Source organism: Nicotiana tomentosiformis, chromosome 10 (assembly GCF_000390325.3).
Source record: "Nicotiana tomentosiformis chromosome 10, ASM39032v3, whole genome shotgun sequence".
Lineage (NCBI taxonomy): Eukaryota > Viridiplantae > Streptophyta > Magnoliopsida > Solanales > Solanaceae > Nicotiana > Nicotiana tomentosiformis.
In genome coordinates, this window is record NC_090821.1 from 13,958,110 (window position 1) to 13,977,101 (window position 18,992).

Here is an 18,992-nt window from a genome sequence, read left to right on the forward strand (position 1 = left end):
AGGTTTTTTACTAGCAGATGGATGAATATAATTCCGGGGAGTGTATAAACTATAATGTCAACTTCTTTCTGTAAGCTTGTATTTTCCTTAGAGTAAGTGTTTCATTAGCTCTAGGCTTCTGACACATGCTTCTGCAATTCTTTTGCTGAATGCTGATAGATAAAATATAAGAGCTTTTAGCAATGCAATTTCATGTCACTAGATAATCAGTGGCATTAAGTTAATACTAAAAAAGCCATCTTCAATCATACAACTTTTTGGGCAGTCCCAAGCATTTACTTCTTCCTCACTAGATCCTCACAAGATGTTCCAACAAATTGCATAGCATTTACTTTCATGTGCCACAAATTTTGGAGTCCGAGGTTATTATAGAATTTCTTAAGCTCAAGTAATGCTTGGTGCATTTCCCCAATGTATCTACATTTTGGTCAAAAGGGACCCTGCCCCGTCCCCCACCAGTTTTGTCTCTCGTTGGAATGGTAGGGTTGTTGGTTACAAATTTGGCTTTCCCCATGCAACTTCCAGCTTGTGGTGAGCTTAATTTGGGAATTACGTGGACTTCCTTGCAATTGCACGCGGAATAGACTTTCTTGTAGTTCTGAGCTATGAGTGCCAGAGTTCAAAGGTTTTGGTAATATGTTTTGCATTATTATGCTAAGCAGGTGCATCAACTTTCATTTTCAATGTTAATCATCACGTTCAAAGATGATCAATACAGATGACATTATATGTCAACTTGCTTGTACAGAAGGCTAAGTATATGTGCTACATATCATAGAACGGATGAGAATGTAGTGTAACTAGATTTTTCAATTTGTTTGGAAAGTTACAAAAGCACCTAAAATGTATGAGGGATAGAATTCATATGAGGAAGCTTACAATTTTAGAAAATATGGATTGATGGCCAACATATCTCTTCTCAGATCAACTACTTTGGCATGTGAAGAACCTCACATGTCAAACAAATGTGACATACTACAGTTAGGCTTCAGTCCATGTCGTATTATCTGCATTGCCACTCTCTTCCGCTTCATCTCCACCAGAGCTGCAACAGCCATGGCTATAATTGATAGGACTAACCCTGTTCCAATTCTTTGTAGATGAGTAATGCCCATTTCATTCTTGGTCACCTTCCTGGCAAATGGGATTATAATATGGTTATAGATTGGTGCAAGTATCATGATGAATATGACTGGAAATACCGGAAGAGAAGCTGGTGGAACTTTTAGAGCGCCAATATTTGTGTTCATGGTTGCTGCTTGTTGCACTGAAAATGTGGAAATCTGAGCTAGGCAACAGTTGAGCATAACAGTAGATACAAATATCGGCAAGATCTTGATGACTATCTTCACCTCTTCCACTTGTTTCAATGTGCAGTAAAGTGAGGGGTAGGTTGCCTTGTTTGCTCTTGCTTTGCTAATGAACTTCATGTCCTCTGATTTGGTCTCAGCCTCTGCCCTCCCTTTCTCATGTCCTTCTTCCTCACTAGACTCAGTTGTGCTTGAGGGCTTTGTCCTAATATCTACCGCAGAATTGGTAGAATTCCTAGGACGGAGAGAGTTGCAAATTGCTGCAGCTGCAACCTGTTAAGACAAATTAATGAGAAGTTCCGCCTTGGTGTGTAGCATGACGGTACAGGATGTAGATACTATAACTATACCTTAAAAATGGTTGTAATAGGGCTTCCTGTGGGAACTTTGATCTTATAAGTCCCAGAGCCTAGGAGGAAAATCACAATGGAGGTCAATATTGCTAAGGTTGAGATGCCAAAACCCCATTGCCAGCCTTTATTGTCTTCTACCCACACCACTAATGTCACTGCAATAAGTGCTCCACAAGAAAGGCAAAAGATATAATAATTGAAAAAAGACGATCTGTGTTTCCTTCCTTGTGGATTATGCTCATAAAATTGCTCAGCTCCATGTGGAGGAAGTGAGCCTTTTATGCCTCCAACACCTAGGGTCACCAGGTAAAGCCCAGAAAATAACATAGCTGCTTGGCCATCATCAACTTCTTCGCATGCAATGTTTCTGTTAACTGATGTACAGATGGGTGGCCTCAGAGAAGGTATGCGAGCTTGCACTGTGAGAATCAATAGTCCCTGTTCCAGTGTTTTTCAGTTAGTAACAAACCACGTAACATAAGATACTAATCATTTTTACAGTGGTTGTCAAGTCTTAAAAAGAAGAAAGGTTACTTGTCATTTTCAATATTCTGTAACATGTTAAGAATCTTAAGACACTGGATAGAACTTTCAGAGAGATGAGGCCTCTCCTTTTGAGCACCTTACTTTGTCACAGAAAAAAGTAATAGGCCCATGCCTAGGCCTCCACCTTTTCCAAGGAGATGAAGTCCTGAAAACTTCTTGGTAAACATCTTGATCATTTCAGAATTTTACCTGGTGAAATTGGATAATGGGATTGTATTTAATTGCTATATACCTTTCTTCAGTTGCATTCTCTGATATGAATTAGTTGTACAATAACCTTCCGTTATTTCTCCAAGAAAAAAATAAAGTACACTTATTATCAAAGAAGCATGTCTTTATCATTTCAATGTACTGAAAATGAGCTACCCTGAATTTTTATCGTTATGGGGTGAATGAATCTTTCCCTGCAGACGATATTCAGCATTCCTGATTTCCAATTTGACAGAACTAAGTCAAGACATGTATATTTTAACCTATGAAATTTGTTCTTAAATATCTGCATGGTACCCACATAGGAGTTGGATTATTTCCTAACCAGTCACTACAACATAGGAGTTAGCAACGGCTGAAAATCCTTTTGTTCTATGCGTCTAGCCAAGTTATGTAGTATGCCTTCGCATTAGGAAAAAGGGTCATCTGGTTAGTGCATGTTATTTAACAAAAAATGATATCAAGAGAGAGAAGTTCTTACCATAAATTCTATTATTGCACTTGTCAGGTAGATGCAATAAGTGGTGAAGAATGCATCAGATAAGAACCCACCAAGTAGAGCAAGAAGGAAAGTGGTCCCCATAAAGTTTGTTACTATGTTGGCTGAAGCAGATGGAGAGAAATGCATGAACTTCGATAGATAGATGACTAAATTGCTTGCATTTGCCAGGTATGCTAGGTTCTCCAAGATTTCCACCACTAGTGTTCACAAAGGAAGAAAGATTATTGTTATAACCTCGAATTCACTGTTAATGAGTGAACAAACTACAAGAGTTTCTTATAATGGAGTTCAGTATGTATGGTTAAATTTTCACAAATTATAGATCTTGTTTTATAATTAGAATTTGCATGAAGTATGAAAATGTTCACGAAGAAACAGGAGGTTCACAAACCTAACACAAAGGAGGCAGCAACCACTCCACCATGGCATCCTTTAATGGCTGGCCTATTTCTCCAGTCGATGTAGCCTTCGTATATGGTATACCTGTGGCCATGATCCTGCAGTCATGATGCAAGAAACTTTAGAAACAATTGATTGGAACAAGAAGAAGAGGAGACTAGGACAGGAAAAAAGGTGCACCATCTCTCTCTCTTTCTCTAACTGAGATCTTGAAGTCTAGGAGATCTAAGTCGAAATCACCCAGCCTGACAAGGAAGTTATGCTGAGTCACATTTAAATAGTGGAGGGGGATGGCAATGTTCAAATTGTATAGAAAATTCTGGATCATTTGAAAGTGACATGCTCTTACTGGACATCTTTACTACTAGCATTGTGGTAAAAGTTCATGTCTTTGTCACTATGTTCTTGTGGGTTAAATGCATGTCAAGGGAGATAGAGATGGAGAAGGGATTGGTCCTTACCCATTATTACTTTTCAAATTTATATCCCAAGTAGGGTTAACATAACCTCTGTGGTGCAGCGACAACTCTTTTGTGAGGAAGGATAGGTAGAAATGGTAATGTTAACATATCATGTTGCTACAAGTTTTAGATAAAAGGGTTAATCGGTTTGTAGTTGTAGACCTAAGTTTCTGTGAGGGTAAGAAAATGTTGATCAAATTGCAACTTACATTTGAGTATATGTTTTATGTTTAGCTTTTATAAATGTGAATGGCATGCAATGGATAGATATAATCAGATGACAGATCTGGTGTTCAATCTCATTGGTGATTTGCATGCTGTATTACCCAAGTTTGAGCTTCTGTATAATGGCATAAGTATTTCATACTATCTTCATTTTACTTGTTATTGCATGACCTAAGACTATAAGAATTGCTTTATCTCTGACTTAGTACTCTTTTATCAACGAGAATTCTTATAGTAGCTAGTGTCTAGTTGGTCAAAAAAAAAGTAAAAAGATTGTCACTCTCTAATTCATGTGGTTGTTGTTCTAGGCATTGTCCTTGAAGGGTTTTCAATCCTGTGCTTTCTTCTAGGGTATACATACAAAACCGATAAACCATACTAAACTGATAATCCGAGTCAAATTGGGAAAACAAATCCGCTGTGGTTTGATTTGATTTGTATTGGAAAAAAAAATCCGACCATAATTGGTTTGGTTTTGTTTGGTTTTAACTAAAAAAAAGTCAAACCAAACCAACCCGATAGTACATTTATATAACCAACCCGATAGTACATTTCTTGGTGCTAGAACTGTTTGGTGGAACTTATGGTTACAAGTTTCGTATGGGGCCACTTATTATTTGTGGGGAGCATCTCAAGTAGACCTCCAAATTCAGTGGCTAGAAGAACTTAAATGTGGGTCAAAGCCATTTAACATTTACTTCCTTCTAGTTGCAATGTCCTGCATTCTGTCGTATAAGGAAGCAATTTTTGGTAGATGGACAGAAAATTAAGTAAACCAAACAATTAATTATTATTCACCCAATAGAAGATATTGTATTCTCTGATCTGATGAACATTGTGTTACTAAAGGTTATATATTCGAAGTAATAATTAAGTTGAAGAGACTTGCCTTTTCCAATACTGTAGAAGCAGAGAGGTTTTTTTCTAAATGGTTTTAGATCAACCATGAGATGATTGTATTTGGAAATCAAGAAAAACAACTTTGCACTAGTGACATCCTTAAATTTTAGTGCCAAATTAACCTTATTTGATATCCTGATTTTTTTTTTCAGATTTCCGAGCAGAAAAAGAAATTAGATGCCATAATCTCATTCTAAAGTCAATGTTTTATTATTTCTACGTGGTGACTAAGGGTGACAAGTGGTCCGGTCCAGGCCCGGTTTTGGTGGGCATGGGCCGGTCTCGTGGGCCGGTCCTATGATTTGGGCCCGCCAGGCCCGGAACCATTTAGCCCGCCAGGGACCGGGACCGGATCTGTCCCTTAGCGGGCCAAACGGTCCCAACAGCTATTTTTTAAAAAAAATATAGCCGTTGGGCTGTCAAAAATAGCCGTTGGCTATTTATAAAATAGTCATTTAACCCTCCAACTTTGTTTTAATCCCAAACTTTTTATAATTACACTTTTTTCCTATTTTCAACTATAAATACCCCATCATTCTTTCATTTTTTCTTATAAAATCATCAATCTATCACAATCTCTCTCTAATTTTCTTCTATAATTGCTACTATTGTTTACTTTATTGTTACTAAGTGTATAATATATAAGCTATATTCGATATATATATAAGCTCTATATATATATATATATATATATATATATATATATATATATATATATATATATAGCTTTATTCGATAAGCTATATATACATCTTATATAGCTTATATAAGTTGTATATATACTAAATGTATAATATATAAGCTTTACATATTATACTATACTATATTATATGTACATCTTATATAGCTTATATACTATACACTTAGTATATATATACTTTTAGTAGTAACATGAAATGACCAAAGTATGGTACTTTTTATCTAGTATAAATATGGAATGATAGAAGATCAAGTTTTAGCTCAACTCAGTTTTAGTTGAAACTGTAATCTGAGTTGAGCTAAAACTTGATCTTCTATCATTCCATATTTATATCAGCTAAGAAGTACCATACTTTGGTCCTTTCATGTTACTACTAAAAAGTAAATATATATATATATATATATATATATATATATATATATATATATATATATATATATATATATATATATATATTTTGGCACATCTTGATTAGTTTCTTTTTCTTCTCAATGGTGGTATTAGCACCTTGTTGTGCTTATTCCATAGGGGGATGAAGACTAAGAAAGATATTGCCATATTTTTTAATGCTATAATAAAATTACAAGGCATATGTTTTTACAATATTTTTATCTTTAGACTTAGATATTATTTTTAACATCCTTTTGTCTCTAATTTCTATTTAATTTTTTTTTTAAAATCTGTTGGGCCCACTTAGCCCATTTAGCCCGCGGGCCGGAACTGTTTAGGTCGGGACCAAACGGTCCCGGTCCCTACAAAAAGACCGTTTAGCCCGGAACCGTTTACTCCATTTAATTTGGGACCGGTCCGGAACTGGGACCGTTTGGACCGGACCACTTAGCCCGTTTAGGCCCGGGACCGGCCCACTTGCCGGCCTTAGCGGTGACTATGTAACCATTGCTAGGACAACTTAAGGAAAAATATCCCGTTCTTTTTTAGTTTCAAATATTTCTAGGAGGCAGAGAAAATTATCAAATTCTCTATAATAATAATAATAATAAAACAAAAAAAAAAGGTTAATCAAATTCTCTAGAGATCCTATAATCTTGCTAAGTAGCTGGTGAAACTCTAAAAAAAAGTTCCTCAATTGAAAGATGTATATGTTATCTCCAGAAACTGATGAAGTACTAAAACTTTCTCTGACTCCTTTGGATCCTTTTTCTTGTCCTTTATTTGGGGATTGATTTTCTTGATTTATATTATAAATCAGGGACAGGTTAGGAGATGGAGCACAAATCCTTACCTCATTTAGATTGTGTAAAGTAATATAGGCTAACGTGAAAGGTGAGTATTTTGCCTAAAATATAAGCCTTTGAAAGTTTTAAAATTGTAGCCCTTTTTTTTTTTTTGAGTAAAATTCAAAAACAGTCAGATTTACAAGTGGTAATTGAAAAATAGCCAAAAATTTTAAAAGTAATCGAAATTTAGCCACTTTTCATGTAAAGATAGATCTGAACGAAAACACTATTCAAAATCCGGAAAATATTCTAGCATAATATACTGGAGTTCCAGTATAATATACTGGACTTCCAGCATATTATACTGGACTTCCAGTACTATATATACTATATACTGGACTTCCAGTATAATACATTGGTCCAACATGATATGCTGAAAATTCATACACATATGCTCCAATCTTCAGTATATTATGCTGGAACTTTCCGTGTGTTGGAGTCCAACATAATATGCTGGAAATTCATACACAGGTGCACTAATCTCCAGTATATTATGCTGGAACTTTTCGTGTTGCAGCAAAATAGTGGCTATTTTTCAATAACTTTGCAAACGTTGGCTATTTTTTAATTACCCATCCAAAAACTGGTTACCCCGTGCTATTTTCACCTTTTTTTCCTAGTAGTTCCAACACCATAATCTCACATGGATAAGAAAACTTTGTCCGTCCCTTACCATATGAAGGGTTTCGTGGTGACCTTTCTACACGTGAAATGGTATTTTTGAGTTTTGATCACGAAATTGGACATGGAATTGAGAATAAATTATATTTTTGCGTTCATGGTACTATGGGTAGTAATTATCTTTGAGAATTTTCGGAATCCGAGAGTGTGGGCCCAGAGGTTAACTTTGTTGACTTTTCGAGTGGAGTTGGAAATTGTTATAAATTGTTAAATTACGAGTTTTTGAGTATATTTTGATTGTTTTCATGTTGTTTGACTAGTTTCAGATCGTTTGACATTTGTTTGAGGAGTTAGAGAGGCGTTGGTATCCGTTATCAATTTTAAGAGCAAGGTATGTCTCATGTCTAACCTTGTGCGGGGGAATTTACCCCGTAGGTACAAAAATTATTATATGCTACATGTTGTGGGAGCTACACAAGTATGAGGTGACGAGTGTCCATGCATACGCTAGAATTCATGATTAGGTATGGGTAGACTTAGACTCACGTCATGCTTTAATTGTGATATTTGAGTTTATTTCCTGTTTAATCACTTTAATTTATATTTTTGCCTGAGACTAGACTTGCGTAAATTATCGAACTTGTGATTTTATATATTTGGCGAGCTACTTGATAAGTAGTAGAGATTATACTTCCTTTAACGTATTGCTTTGGTGTTGTACGAATTAGTCCAAAAGTTTACTCACATATCTATTTGTGAGTGGGGCCAGACCCGTTAAGTTTCACTATTCCTATGGGATCGGGTTGAGCGCCTCAGCAGTATCATTATGGGCTCAGGTTTCTCGCCTATGTAGTATTATGAGATGCATCTATGGTTCCTGCCGGTCAACTCTCGCATTGTATATGATTATGGGATTGGGCTGAACGCCTCAATAGTTTTATTATGGGATAGGGTCATATGCCACAGTAGGAAAGCGTGCCATTACTCTTACGAGATCTGGCCGCTCACATCGGCATAATCGTGCGTAATATTTGATAAGAGGTCAATGTACCTATAAGTTTCCTGACTTGAGATGTGACGTTTTATCTGGTTCTCCTTGGCGAAGCCCCAGAAGCCGGTCAATTCTAGCAGCAAAGGCTTCTTGCTCCTTCTTCTTCTTCTTCTCCTTCAGCCTCTTGTTTTCCTATTTTAGTGAGGTAATTTCTTTCTTCAGATTCTCTGTTTCCTCATTGGCAACAGCCAATTCCCCCAGTAGGTTAGTGATCATGCTCTTACTTTTGGTTCCAGGTGGTCGAGCAACACATCGTATTTCCTCTGGGTCTCCTCATCAAACATGTCCTTCTTTGTTCAATTTTTAGGACCTTTGAGGGGAACCTTGAAGTGCTCAAACACCCTTGTCAACAGAAATCCATAGGGCATAGCATGAGTACCCATTTCCTGATCAGCAGCCCTTGCCATATGTTTCAACATCAGAGATGGGAAGTTGAATGGCCTGTTCTGATCAAGGACCTCCATCACTGCCAAATCCAGGTAGATCGGCTTATTCCTCCTTTCAGAATGAGGCACCAAGTATTTGTTCACAAACTCAAACAACAACTTGTGAACCAGTTCCATCTCCCCCTTTCCTCCCTTCCTAGCAGTCATCTTCTCCCTTTTCTGAGTGTATTTTTTGGTTAGGTACATGACATGTTCCTTTTCCCCCAACTCGGGCCATGCATGATTCACGTAAGTGTCAAAACCTTCTACTGGCATATTCGGAATTTCTCCCAGTAAACCAGGTTCACTCACCTGACTTCAGTACTCACTGTTCTACTCTCTAGTTCTTTGAAGTTCATGTAAAATGAAGCATTGCTTCACCATAGATGATTGTGAGTGGGCAAAGGAACAAGTGTGTCCACCCCTGGACCTCCAACTTCTCCAGCAACTCCTTCATCCCAAACATTGTTACCATAGAAGGGTCAATTACCCTACCCTTTAGCATTATCAGCCCAGCAAACCACTCTTCTCTGCCAACAATGGCAATTTTTCTCTCACTCTTTTTCGTGCATTGGAACTGGTGATATTCGGCTTAAAGTATGCATATTTGTACGTATATTGCCTCGTATTATGCTCATGTCTCGTAGATTTCGGATGTATAATATAATGATTTTTGCTAATTTGTGGTATTTCTACGTGTACGACTCATTCAGATGCAATTTGGGATGAAAGTGTGCAAATTGGAGCGAAAAAGGGAAGAAAAGGCAAAAGTGCACATTTGAGCGCCACAGGTAGCGTGGGGAGCTACCTGTGGTCCAGTTTCCAGAAGCATAAAATATCCAGTGCCAGGGCTAGCGCCCCATGCTACCCTGGGCACTGGTGACGGGGACTTGTCCTATTTCGCCCGGGACTTGGTTATTTCAACCCTACATACACCAACTCGTATAAAAGGGGTCCTAAACCTATTTTGGAGGGAGGAGAACATTTTTGGAGAGGAAAACATAAGCATAAAGCCTCCGTGAAGGCCGAAATTCACCAAATTACATCTTTCTTCCGCCAACTTAGTAATTTTTAAGTTTCTTTGTATGATTTGTTGTTTGACTACCATGTCTATGTGGAGCTAAACTTCATGTTCTAGGGTTGTGGTTCTTTCATGAATATTGTTATTCAGATGTTGATTTTGCTTTCTTGATTTATCATATTGGTTTATTTATTCAATCTTGTGCTTAATTATTTAATTGCTTGATCACCAATTGAATACTATCTATGAATCTAGAATTGAACTCGAAAGTGGAAATTCTAGATTGCATATAGGATTGAGTAGAGCAAGTTCTTAAACCTGGGAATCGGGGAACAGATTCGCACTTATGATAGACATATACCTAATTGCCTTGCTTGGTTGATATACAGGAATTGTAAATGCGTTCTTGTTAGTTCTAATTCCTTAGACATACAGGCGTTAGGTTAGCTTGATAAGGTGAGTAAGAACTCGACTGATTCTTGTGAGCAATATTAACCCTGTCAATCAATAGACTAGATAAATTAGTTAGTCAATTTAATTGAAGAATACAATAGGATTTTTAGATAGCCCATGACCCTTGAACATTTTCATCGCATTGATAACATAAAAATCTGCTCTTCTTTTGTACAACATTCACTATTTGTTTTTCTTTTAGTTTAATTACTTTAGCATCACTACTTTTGGGTTTAATCATTGTTAAGATAATTAGGATAGTCTAATTTAGTTAATAGTTAATCACAAGTCCTTGTGGGTTCGACATCTGACTTTTAGTCACTTTATTACTTGACGACCGCGTACACGTGCGTGTGCGTTTGGCCGCAACAAGCTTTTGGTGTCGTTGCCGGGGACTTAGAATTAGTTATTTCTCTAGATTAGACATTTATATTTAATCTATTCAAGTTTTTTTAAATATTTTTAGTTCAGTTAGTATTTTATTTATTTATTTTAACATGGCATCTTGGAATGAAAATTGTTCGAATGATGGTTATTCTTATTTTGATGATCCTTGTCCATATTGTGGAGGACCCCACTGGTAAAAATATTGTCAGAATATTCCCGGGACAGAGTTATGCGTACAATATGAATCCTTCGAGTGAAATATTTGTAATATGTGTGGTGGTCAAGGTGGTTATTGGGATGATTGTCCTAATTCTTTTTATCCTTCTCTAAGCCCTTATTATGATCTTTCTAACAGTGTTTGTGAGTTTGATAGGAGCAATGAAGTGCAGGATATGGAATGTGATGCATATATTAGGGATATTTAAGGCAAGTAGCAGAGCAATATGATAAACTCAAAAAAGATATGAAAAGAATGAGGGCGGCAATCACAAGAATGAAGGCCAATATAGAAGAATTGAATGAAGAGAGCGAGTTCCGGCAAGAAGACAATTTTGAAAAAGTAGAGATTTTGAGCCATATGTCGCTGGTGGAACAATTCGAAAGATTATAAATATATGAGGCTCAACGAGAGAAAATTGCAAGTGGGATGAGACACTTAATAGAAGAAAGAGTTGAACTAAGACAAGAGAATGAACAATTTGGCACTGATATTCACGACTTGGAAGCTCAATTGAGTGCAAAGATTGATGCGTCTAACGTCCAAAAAAATAGTTATGAGTTGTGTGAAGCTAAAAAGGAGCTTATACGCCAAATTGAGGAGCTAAAAGCAGAGAGACAATCAATCGATCATATTTTTGTTGATGATGCCCATGTTGAGAAAAGTACACTAGAGTCATCTAAGGAAATAGATAATGTTATATTTGAAGACTCTAGTGCATGTAAATATGAGGATGTAAATATTAATATAATTTCAGAGTTGGGTCATGTTGGTCCTCATTCTAAATATTTTTCGACATTGTGTTTGGATGATGACATAAAAATCGAGTCATCTAAGCCTTTGGAGGAGTCAACGGGAAAGGAACAAAGTGCTTGCCTTTTTGGATTTGTCGTACCAAAGAGAAAAAATTACATTCCTCATCTAAAGGCCGAGAAGTATAAAGTAAAAAATTTATTACTTGGCCTGGTTGTCTTTGTAGCCCCACCAAAGAAGCATAGCCACAGACCGGATGCCCTGTTAGGGGTACAATTCATAAGTTCAAGATGGAGGTAAAAAGTGGTTCAAGTCGTGCCGCGACTTTAAATTAGGCGCTTGTTGGGAGGTAACCCTGCTTTACCGCTTTTTTTTTTTATTTTTGTTGATTTTGTTTTTATTATATTATTTTTGTAGTATTTATTTTTATTTTGTAGGATTATGAGCATAGGAAGAAAAGCCACTGGAAGTGTGCAAAAGCGAGCCAGATGGTTGAAACTAGTGTGAGGTACTCGCACAAAGGACCATCATTAGAAAAAGTCTGAGTACCCCGTGAGCTGCTAGTGCTTCGTCCTTTGGCCTTTCAGGGAGTTTCTTGTCCACCCTCATTATTTTTTGCTTTATTTATGCATTGGGGACACTGCACTCTTTTAAGTGTGGGTTGGGAGAATTTATTTAGATCATTAGTAGTATTATATTAGTATGTTAATTTCTTATTTTTTTTCTATTTCGTATTTGTGTTGTTTAGAGTAGTGTAGTATTTTAGGTGATTAATTAAAAAAACAAATAAATATGGAAACATATTGGAATTTTCCTGACGATGGATCTCCTAGATAGTTTTCTTGAGGGATTAAAGTCTAGCAAAAAATTAAAAAATAAAATAAAATACAAAAGTATGTCTTTTAGTTTTTCTTAGGTAGAAATAATCCCCCGTGGTTTTTCTTTGTGCCTTGGTTCTTTTCCATGGGATGTATTTTGAACCAGGTAGTAATTTTTTATTTTTAGAGTACGTTAGACTTTAGGGAATAAATGGAAGAAAGATGAGATTCCTAAGTGCCCTTGACTTATTTGATAATAGTATATTTAGGCTTTGGCATGTGTAGTATCTTCCCTATGTCTTGAAATTGTCCATGATGCCTTGTTAAATTGGATAACATGTCTCGTTTACTTGACTTATGTTTACTTTGTGCTTAATGCTTAATATCTCGTGGCTCCATGAATACTTGCATTTGTTGAGAGTCGGAATGGGACTTTCCTTAGTGAGTCATGTGCCATATGTGGTGAGGTTTTTGTGTAGTCCATATTTTTGTAATTGATTCTAGAACTTGCCCAGTATGTGAGTCGAAGCGAAATTTTAGGTGATGCTCGATCTAAAAAATGATTTTAGGCTTTCTTTGATCTTTTTGAGCTTATTGCTTACCATAAATAAAAATTATCCCTAGTTAACCCCTTTGAGCCTATAGATTTTATTTGGCACCCACATTACAAGCCTATATCCTTTTTGTTCTTAATTAACATTGTTTTGATCCTTTTACCTCTTAAAATACTTTAATTGTGAAATGAGCGCTAAAAGTAGTAAGGAGGGGATTTGGGTGGCTTTCGAGTGGAACCAATGAAAGGGAGAAAGATGCACTTATTTTGTAAAATAATACACCACTACCGAAAATTGAAAAAAAAAGTGAAAAATCTGGAAAAAGGAAGAATAAAATATAGATGAATAAATTGTTGTCTTGTTCTTGCTAGCAGAGTGTAAATGACGATAGTGCTTAAAGAAAAAGGGAATATTTTTGGGGGTAATATTGTTTGTGAAATTGAAGTGAATTGAAGAATTTGCGCTTAAGTTATTTGGTGATGTCTTAAAGTGCTTAGGAGGGTTAGCCACTATTCCTAAAATATATCTTACTCATCCCTTAGACCACATTACAACCATGAAAAAATTCTTAATTAATTTTAGATCGAGCGAGTTTATATTAGTAGAGATTTACATTAAGGGCAAGCCTATGGTACCAATTGCATTCATGTGACTTCTTTATGAGAGTAAGAGATTTCTTTTATATACAAGTGAGTCCTTAAACTATATTTGATCATGAGATTCGGATGTGTGGATTCAACTTACTCTCGTCTATTTTGTTGTGAGGGCACATGATTTCACGAGAGATAGGTAACATTATTAGACTTTTTTTAGGATGTTGGGTGTTCAAGCCATGAGTGCATTTGGGACATTGAGTTAGTTTTTGAGGCTAGGAGTGTTGTGAGCATGTTGTCTTTGTTTGAATATTTTTGAAGTGTAGCATAAGTAAAGGAAAATGTATGTGATTGCATATGCTAGAGTTTAATTGTTGCTATCAACCATCGTTATTGGTGTAGAGTGCTCAAATATAGAGTAATTTGTTGGTTGACTCGAGAACGAGCAACGTTTAAGTGTGGGGTGTTAATATCCGGCTTAAAATATGCATATTTTTATGTATATTGCTTCGCATTGTGCTCATGTCTCATAGATTTCGGATGTATAATATAATGATTTGTGCTAATTTGTGGTATTTCTATGTGTAAGAATCATTCAGATGCAATTTGGGATGAAAGTGTGCGAATTGGAGCGAAAATGGGAAGAAAAGGTAAAAGTGCATATTTGAGCGCCACATGTAATGTGGGGCACTACATGTGGCCCAATTTCCAGAAGCATAAAATATCCAGCACCAGGGCTAGTGCCCGACGCTACCTTGGGCGTTGGTGATGGGGACTTGTCCTATTTCGTCTGGGACTTGGTTATTTCGGCCCTACACACCCCCAACTCATATAAAAGGGGTCCTAAACCTATTTTGGAGGGAGCAGAACGTTTTTGGAGAGGAAAACATAAGCATAGAGCCGTCGTGAAGGCCGGAATTCACCAAATTCCATCTTGCTTCCGCCAAACTTAGTAAATTTTATTTGTCTTTGTATGATTTTTTGTTTGGCTACCATATCTATGTGGAGCTAAACTTCACGTTCTAGGGTTGTAGCTCTTTCATGACTATTGTTATTCTGATATTGATTTTGCTTTCTTGATTTATCATATTGGTTTTTATTCAATCTTGTGCTTAATTATTTAATTGTTTGATCACCAATTGAATACTATCTACGAATCTAGTATTGAACTCGAAAGTGAAAATTCTAGATTGCACATAGGATTGAGTAGAGCAATTTCTTAAACCTGGGCATCGAGGAATGGATTGCCTTGCTTGGTTGATGCAAATGAATTGTAAATGCATTCTTGTTAGTTCTGATTCCATAGACATATAGGCATTAGGTTAGCTTGAATAGGCGAGTAAGAACTCGACAGATTTTTATGAGAAATATTAACCCTGTCAATCAATAGACTAGATAAATTAGTTAGTCAATTCAATTGAAGAATATAATAGGATTGGTAGATAGCCCATGACCCTATATCGTTTTCATCGCATTGATAAGATAAAAACATGCTCTTCTTTTGTATAATGTTCACTATTTGTTTTTCATTTAGTTTAATTACTTTAGCATCACTACTATTGGGTTTAATCCTTGTTTAGATAATTAGGATAGTTTAATTTCTGTTAATAGTTAATCACAAGTCCTTGTGGATTCGACTTCTGACTTTTAGTCACTTTATTACTTGATGACCGCGTATACTTGCATGTGCGTTTGGCCGCAACAACTAGTTTCTTTCACTTCTTGTTTAGAGACTACAACTTTCCTCTTTTTGGTAGATGTTTCTTTGGGAATGGCTAAAGATGATTCAGCCTTCTTCTTCCTTTTCTCTAAAGAGGGACTTCCTCCTCCTCCTCCTCTTCTTCTTCTTCATCCTCTTTTCCGCTCACCAACTCCATTTCCTCCACATCAGACTCATCAATTAGTCTGACCCCCTCCCCCATTTCTTTCTTCTTTTTCTTGATCTCCTCCAGGGCTTTCTCAAGCGCTCCCTAACTTTTCCCACTTGTTAGAAGTGTTATCCCCCCCCCCCCCAAATTAACAAACCCAAGAGGTAAGACTTCTTTCTTTTTAACCGCATTCACCCTCTTGGGGATGGTTTTCTCCTCAGTTTGCTTTCTCTTCTTCAACGTGGCAATCAAGTTTATTAAGGCCTCATCATCACTGTCATCAGTACTCTTTTTCCCAACTTCTGCTTCTCCTAACTTTTCCTCTTCTTCCTCAGTATCAGTCCAATCATAGGACCCAAATCTTTTTGGGTCAGCGTTCAAAGAACCAGGTTCCTGAACCTGACTTACGTCTTGCCTAGTCACTACTTCAATATATCCTACTGTAACATGTTCTCCCTCACCAGCAACAAAAGAACCTGGTTGTTGTCCAGGTGCTTCTGGTGCTTCTACTTTAGCACTAACACTCTCTCCAGGTTCTCACTATCTCTTCTAGTGTCTCCTTACTTACATCATTATCAATTCCGTCACCTCTTTTTTTGTCACCAACTCACTAGCCACCATTACATCTTCCTGAATCCAAACATCCCCCCCTCAATTGATTTTTCACCAGCAACTTCTTCTGCATGTACAGTACCGGCCTCTTGTTCACAGTCAATATTTGCTTCCCCCTCAATTTGTGGCTCCTCCACAACTCTATTTCCACCCTTAGACCCTTCACTCTCCTCTTCGTCAGAGTTGTCAACTAATCCAGTGAAGGACTTTGGGGCTTTTGGTGGAGAGGATGGTTCTTGGGCAGATTCGACTTGGGTGGTTATGGAAACAGGTGCAGTAGGGTTAGGGTTAGGGTTTTCGGTAGGATTTTAGGAAGGAACTTTGCTAGGTGAGTTCGTCATTGCAGTTGTGTTTTGTGATTCTAAAAAGAAAAGAACTAGGGTCTTTCTTTGTTTAAAATTGGGAATTTCTTCTACACGTTTTGATCGGATTAGGGGAAATGGAGAGAAGAGAGGGTTTAATAGCGGATGATTTGATTATTTTTAGCCTTGATTTTTCTTTTTAATTGAACTTAATCCAGCTCTAAATGGGAGAGAATGAGTAATTGTCACATTTTGAAATTATAAAAGTGGATGTTAGGTGAACTAATTGGGCGGTAGAGACATGTGCAGGGAAGTTTAGGAAACTAGTCCAGATTGCACACGAACTGGAGTCAATCATGATTACCCTATGACTTGACGATTTTGGAACCTGATCCACCTTTAATTTCCTAGGGTTAGAGAGTCTGGTTCATGGAGTACAAGCAAAATGGGTGGGAACCTGGTTTGAATAACGTGGCAGGTTAACAAATAAGTATAACAATTAATTGGAGAGGGGGTACATACCCGGGTGTGAAACAATCAGGTTCTTTGACTCATTTCTTCAATCTTGGTTGTGAAACCTTTTCTTGTCCAGGCTTTTGTTATCAGATTATTCATCCATACCCTAGAATCAGTGTCATACGTGCATACCTATTACATTATATGAGTTAGACATTATTCAACATTTTTACTCACTGAACAAATTATTAAAACATCGACAATCATTGAGGGAAGTCAAGAATATTCTAATCCATCTTGATTAGACCAAAATGAAAGCGATTTATTTCAAAGTAATCACTGCTCAAAGTTTTGATCTCTTAGAATAACTATGGAAATCCGAACGCCTATCCCAACAGGAAGAGTTTGTATCACCGAGACAACCGAAGGGCCGGCCATATGTACCTCGGGAGCCCCGGCCCATTCAAATCAAAATAGAATGAGCACCTACGGGATTTGGCAGAAATATGTATAATTGTCCCTCCTAAAAAGATTATTGCAGAATAAATGGGCAATAGTTAAGAGAGGTGCGTCAGCGGCTATCAGAAGCAAGGTTATTAGATACCTCAAGAAAGCCAGGCCAGAACCATATTAGTACCCCTTGAGATAATCCCTTATTCTTTTTGAGCATTAAGCTCAGAAATATGTTTATTTGCTAATATGATGGTCGGTCATACTTCAGTAAAGATTTTAAGTGGGTTCTCTTGGACTATATCATCCGCAACCGTAGGCAGGTCCATTCTTTCCATTTGAAATCTCGATACGAATTCCCTGAGTATTTCGTTATCTCTTTGTTTCACTTTAAAGAGGTCCAATTTTCTGGTCTCGACTTTGATGGCCCCGGCATGAGCTTTTATGAAGGCATCTGTAAGCATAGCAAATGAATCAATGGAATTAGGGGGCAGGTTGTGATACCATATCATTGCTCCTTTAGACAGAATTTTTCCGAACGTTTTCAGCAGAACCGACTCGATTTCGTCATCTTCTAAGTTATTTCCCTTGACGGCACACGTGAAGGAGGTCACGTGTTCATTTGGATCTATGGTCCCGTTATACTTTGGAATTAAGGGCATACGGAACTTCTTTGGGATTGGTTTCAGAGCTACGCTCGGAGGGAAAGGCATTTGGACAAATTTCATGGAATCCAGGCCTTTCAATATCGGGGGTGCTCCATGGATTTGATCAACCCTGGAGTTATAGGTCTCCACTTTTTTGTCGTTGGCTTCGATTTTCTTTTCTCTCGATTCCATCCGCATTGTCAGTTCCTCAAACATCTTTATTATTTCTGGGTTGGTCCCGGGTTCAACTTCACCTGGCCTTTCTATGGCTGGTTCATTTCTGCGGGTGTTTTCCCGGGTTGGTTCGGGCACAACTCTGCTAGGGGCACGGCATTGGTTCTTCAACTGGGCTATCGCCGCCTGTTGAGCTTATAACATTTCAAAGATTATTCGTAAATTGATCTCATCACCTTCGCAGTCGTGCGTACCCCGGGCTATCGATCAGGCTCCCCCACGAATGTTATTTTTGGGGTCAGTAGGCAAGTTTGCGTCGATGGCCACATGTGAGTTGACATCAATTGGGTCCGCGATCGGAACTCCGTTGGGATCAACAAGGGGAACCTCGTTGCTGGGTACTGTATTGTTCTTCTCGCCATGGTGGCCAGACTCAGCATCAATGTTCAAGTGAACAGATTGAGAGTTTGACATTTTTAATTTGACCTAAAATTAAAATCTCAAAGAACAAGCGTAAAACAAAGTGCGCTATGGAAATTTGTATCAAATTACCACTATTATCCCTAGCCCCACGGTGGGCGCCAAACTGTTTACCCTTGAAAACGGATAACAATTGAATTTATACGCTTAAGGATATGTGGATTAATTCAATACAAGTGATTAATGACGTTAGATTAAGCAAATGAAAGACGTAATAAATGGCCAAACAATGATACGAGTGATCCCCAGGCTCGATTAATGGCTCA

General features: G+C 37.4%; 2 protein-coding genes across 2 annotated transcripts; both read right to left on the minus strand.

The window, feature by feature from the left end:
- Positions 1-792: 792 nt before the first annotated feature.
- LOC104094637 (protein NRT1/ PTR FAMILY 4.6-like) lies at positions 793-3,577 on the minus strand. Its single transcript, XM_009600599.4, has 5 exons — positions 3,501-3,577; positions 3,313-3,418; positions 2,901-3,118; positions 1,661-2,101; positions 793-1,583 (listed from the first exon to the last, which is right to left on the minus strand). Exons 1-5 carry the CDS (start codon positions 3,501-3,503, stop codon positions 951-953), a joined length of 1,401 nt encoding a protein of 466 aa, XP_009598894.1. The 5' UTR covers positions 3,504-3,577; the 3' UTR covers positions 793-950.
- An 11,968-nt stretch (positions 3,578-15,545) lies between these two features.
- LOC138899786 (uncharacterized) lies at positions 15,546-18,720 on the minus strand. The gene is made up of 4 exons (XM_070186477.1): positions 18,528-18,720; positions 16,230-16,407; positions 15,801-16,122; positions 15,546-15,707 (listed from the first exon to the last, which is right to left on the minus strand). Exons 1-4 carry the CDS (start codon positions 18,718-18,720, stop codon positions 15,546-15,548), a joined length of 855 nt encoding a protein of 284 aa, XP_070042578.1.
- Positions 18,721-18,992: the final 272 nt, after the last annotated feature.

Coding starts and splice junctions, on each gene's coding strand:
- LOC138899786 (XM_070186477.1), bottom strand. CDS start 18,720: ATGTCAAACTCTCAATCTGTTCACTTGAACATTGATGCTGAGTCTGGC. Junction 16,123..16,229: donor ATGTTTGGATTCAGGAAGAT/GTAATGGTGGCT, acceptor AGAGAGTGTTAG/TGCTAAAGTAGAAGCACCAG. Junction 15,708..15,800: donor AGAAAACCATCCCCAAGAGG/GTGAATGCGGTT, acceptor GGGAAAAGTTAG/GGAGCGCTTGAGAAAGCCCT.
- LOC104094637 (XM_009600599.4), bottom strand. Junction 3,119..3,312: donor TGCTGCCTCCTTTGTGTTAG/GTTTGTGAACCT, acceptor TGTGAACACTAG/TGGTGGAAATCTTGGAGAAC. Junction 1,584..1,660: donor CTATTACAACCATTTTTAAG/GTATAGTTATAG, acceptor TTGTCTTAACAG/GTTGCAGCTGCAGCAATTTG.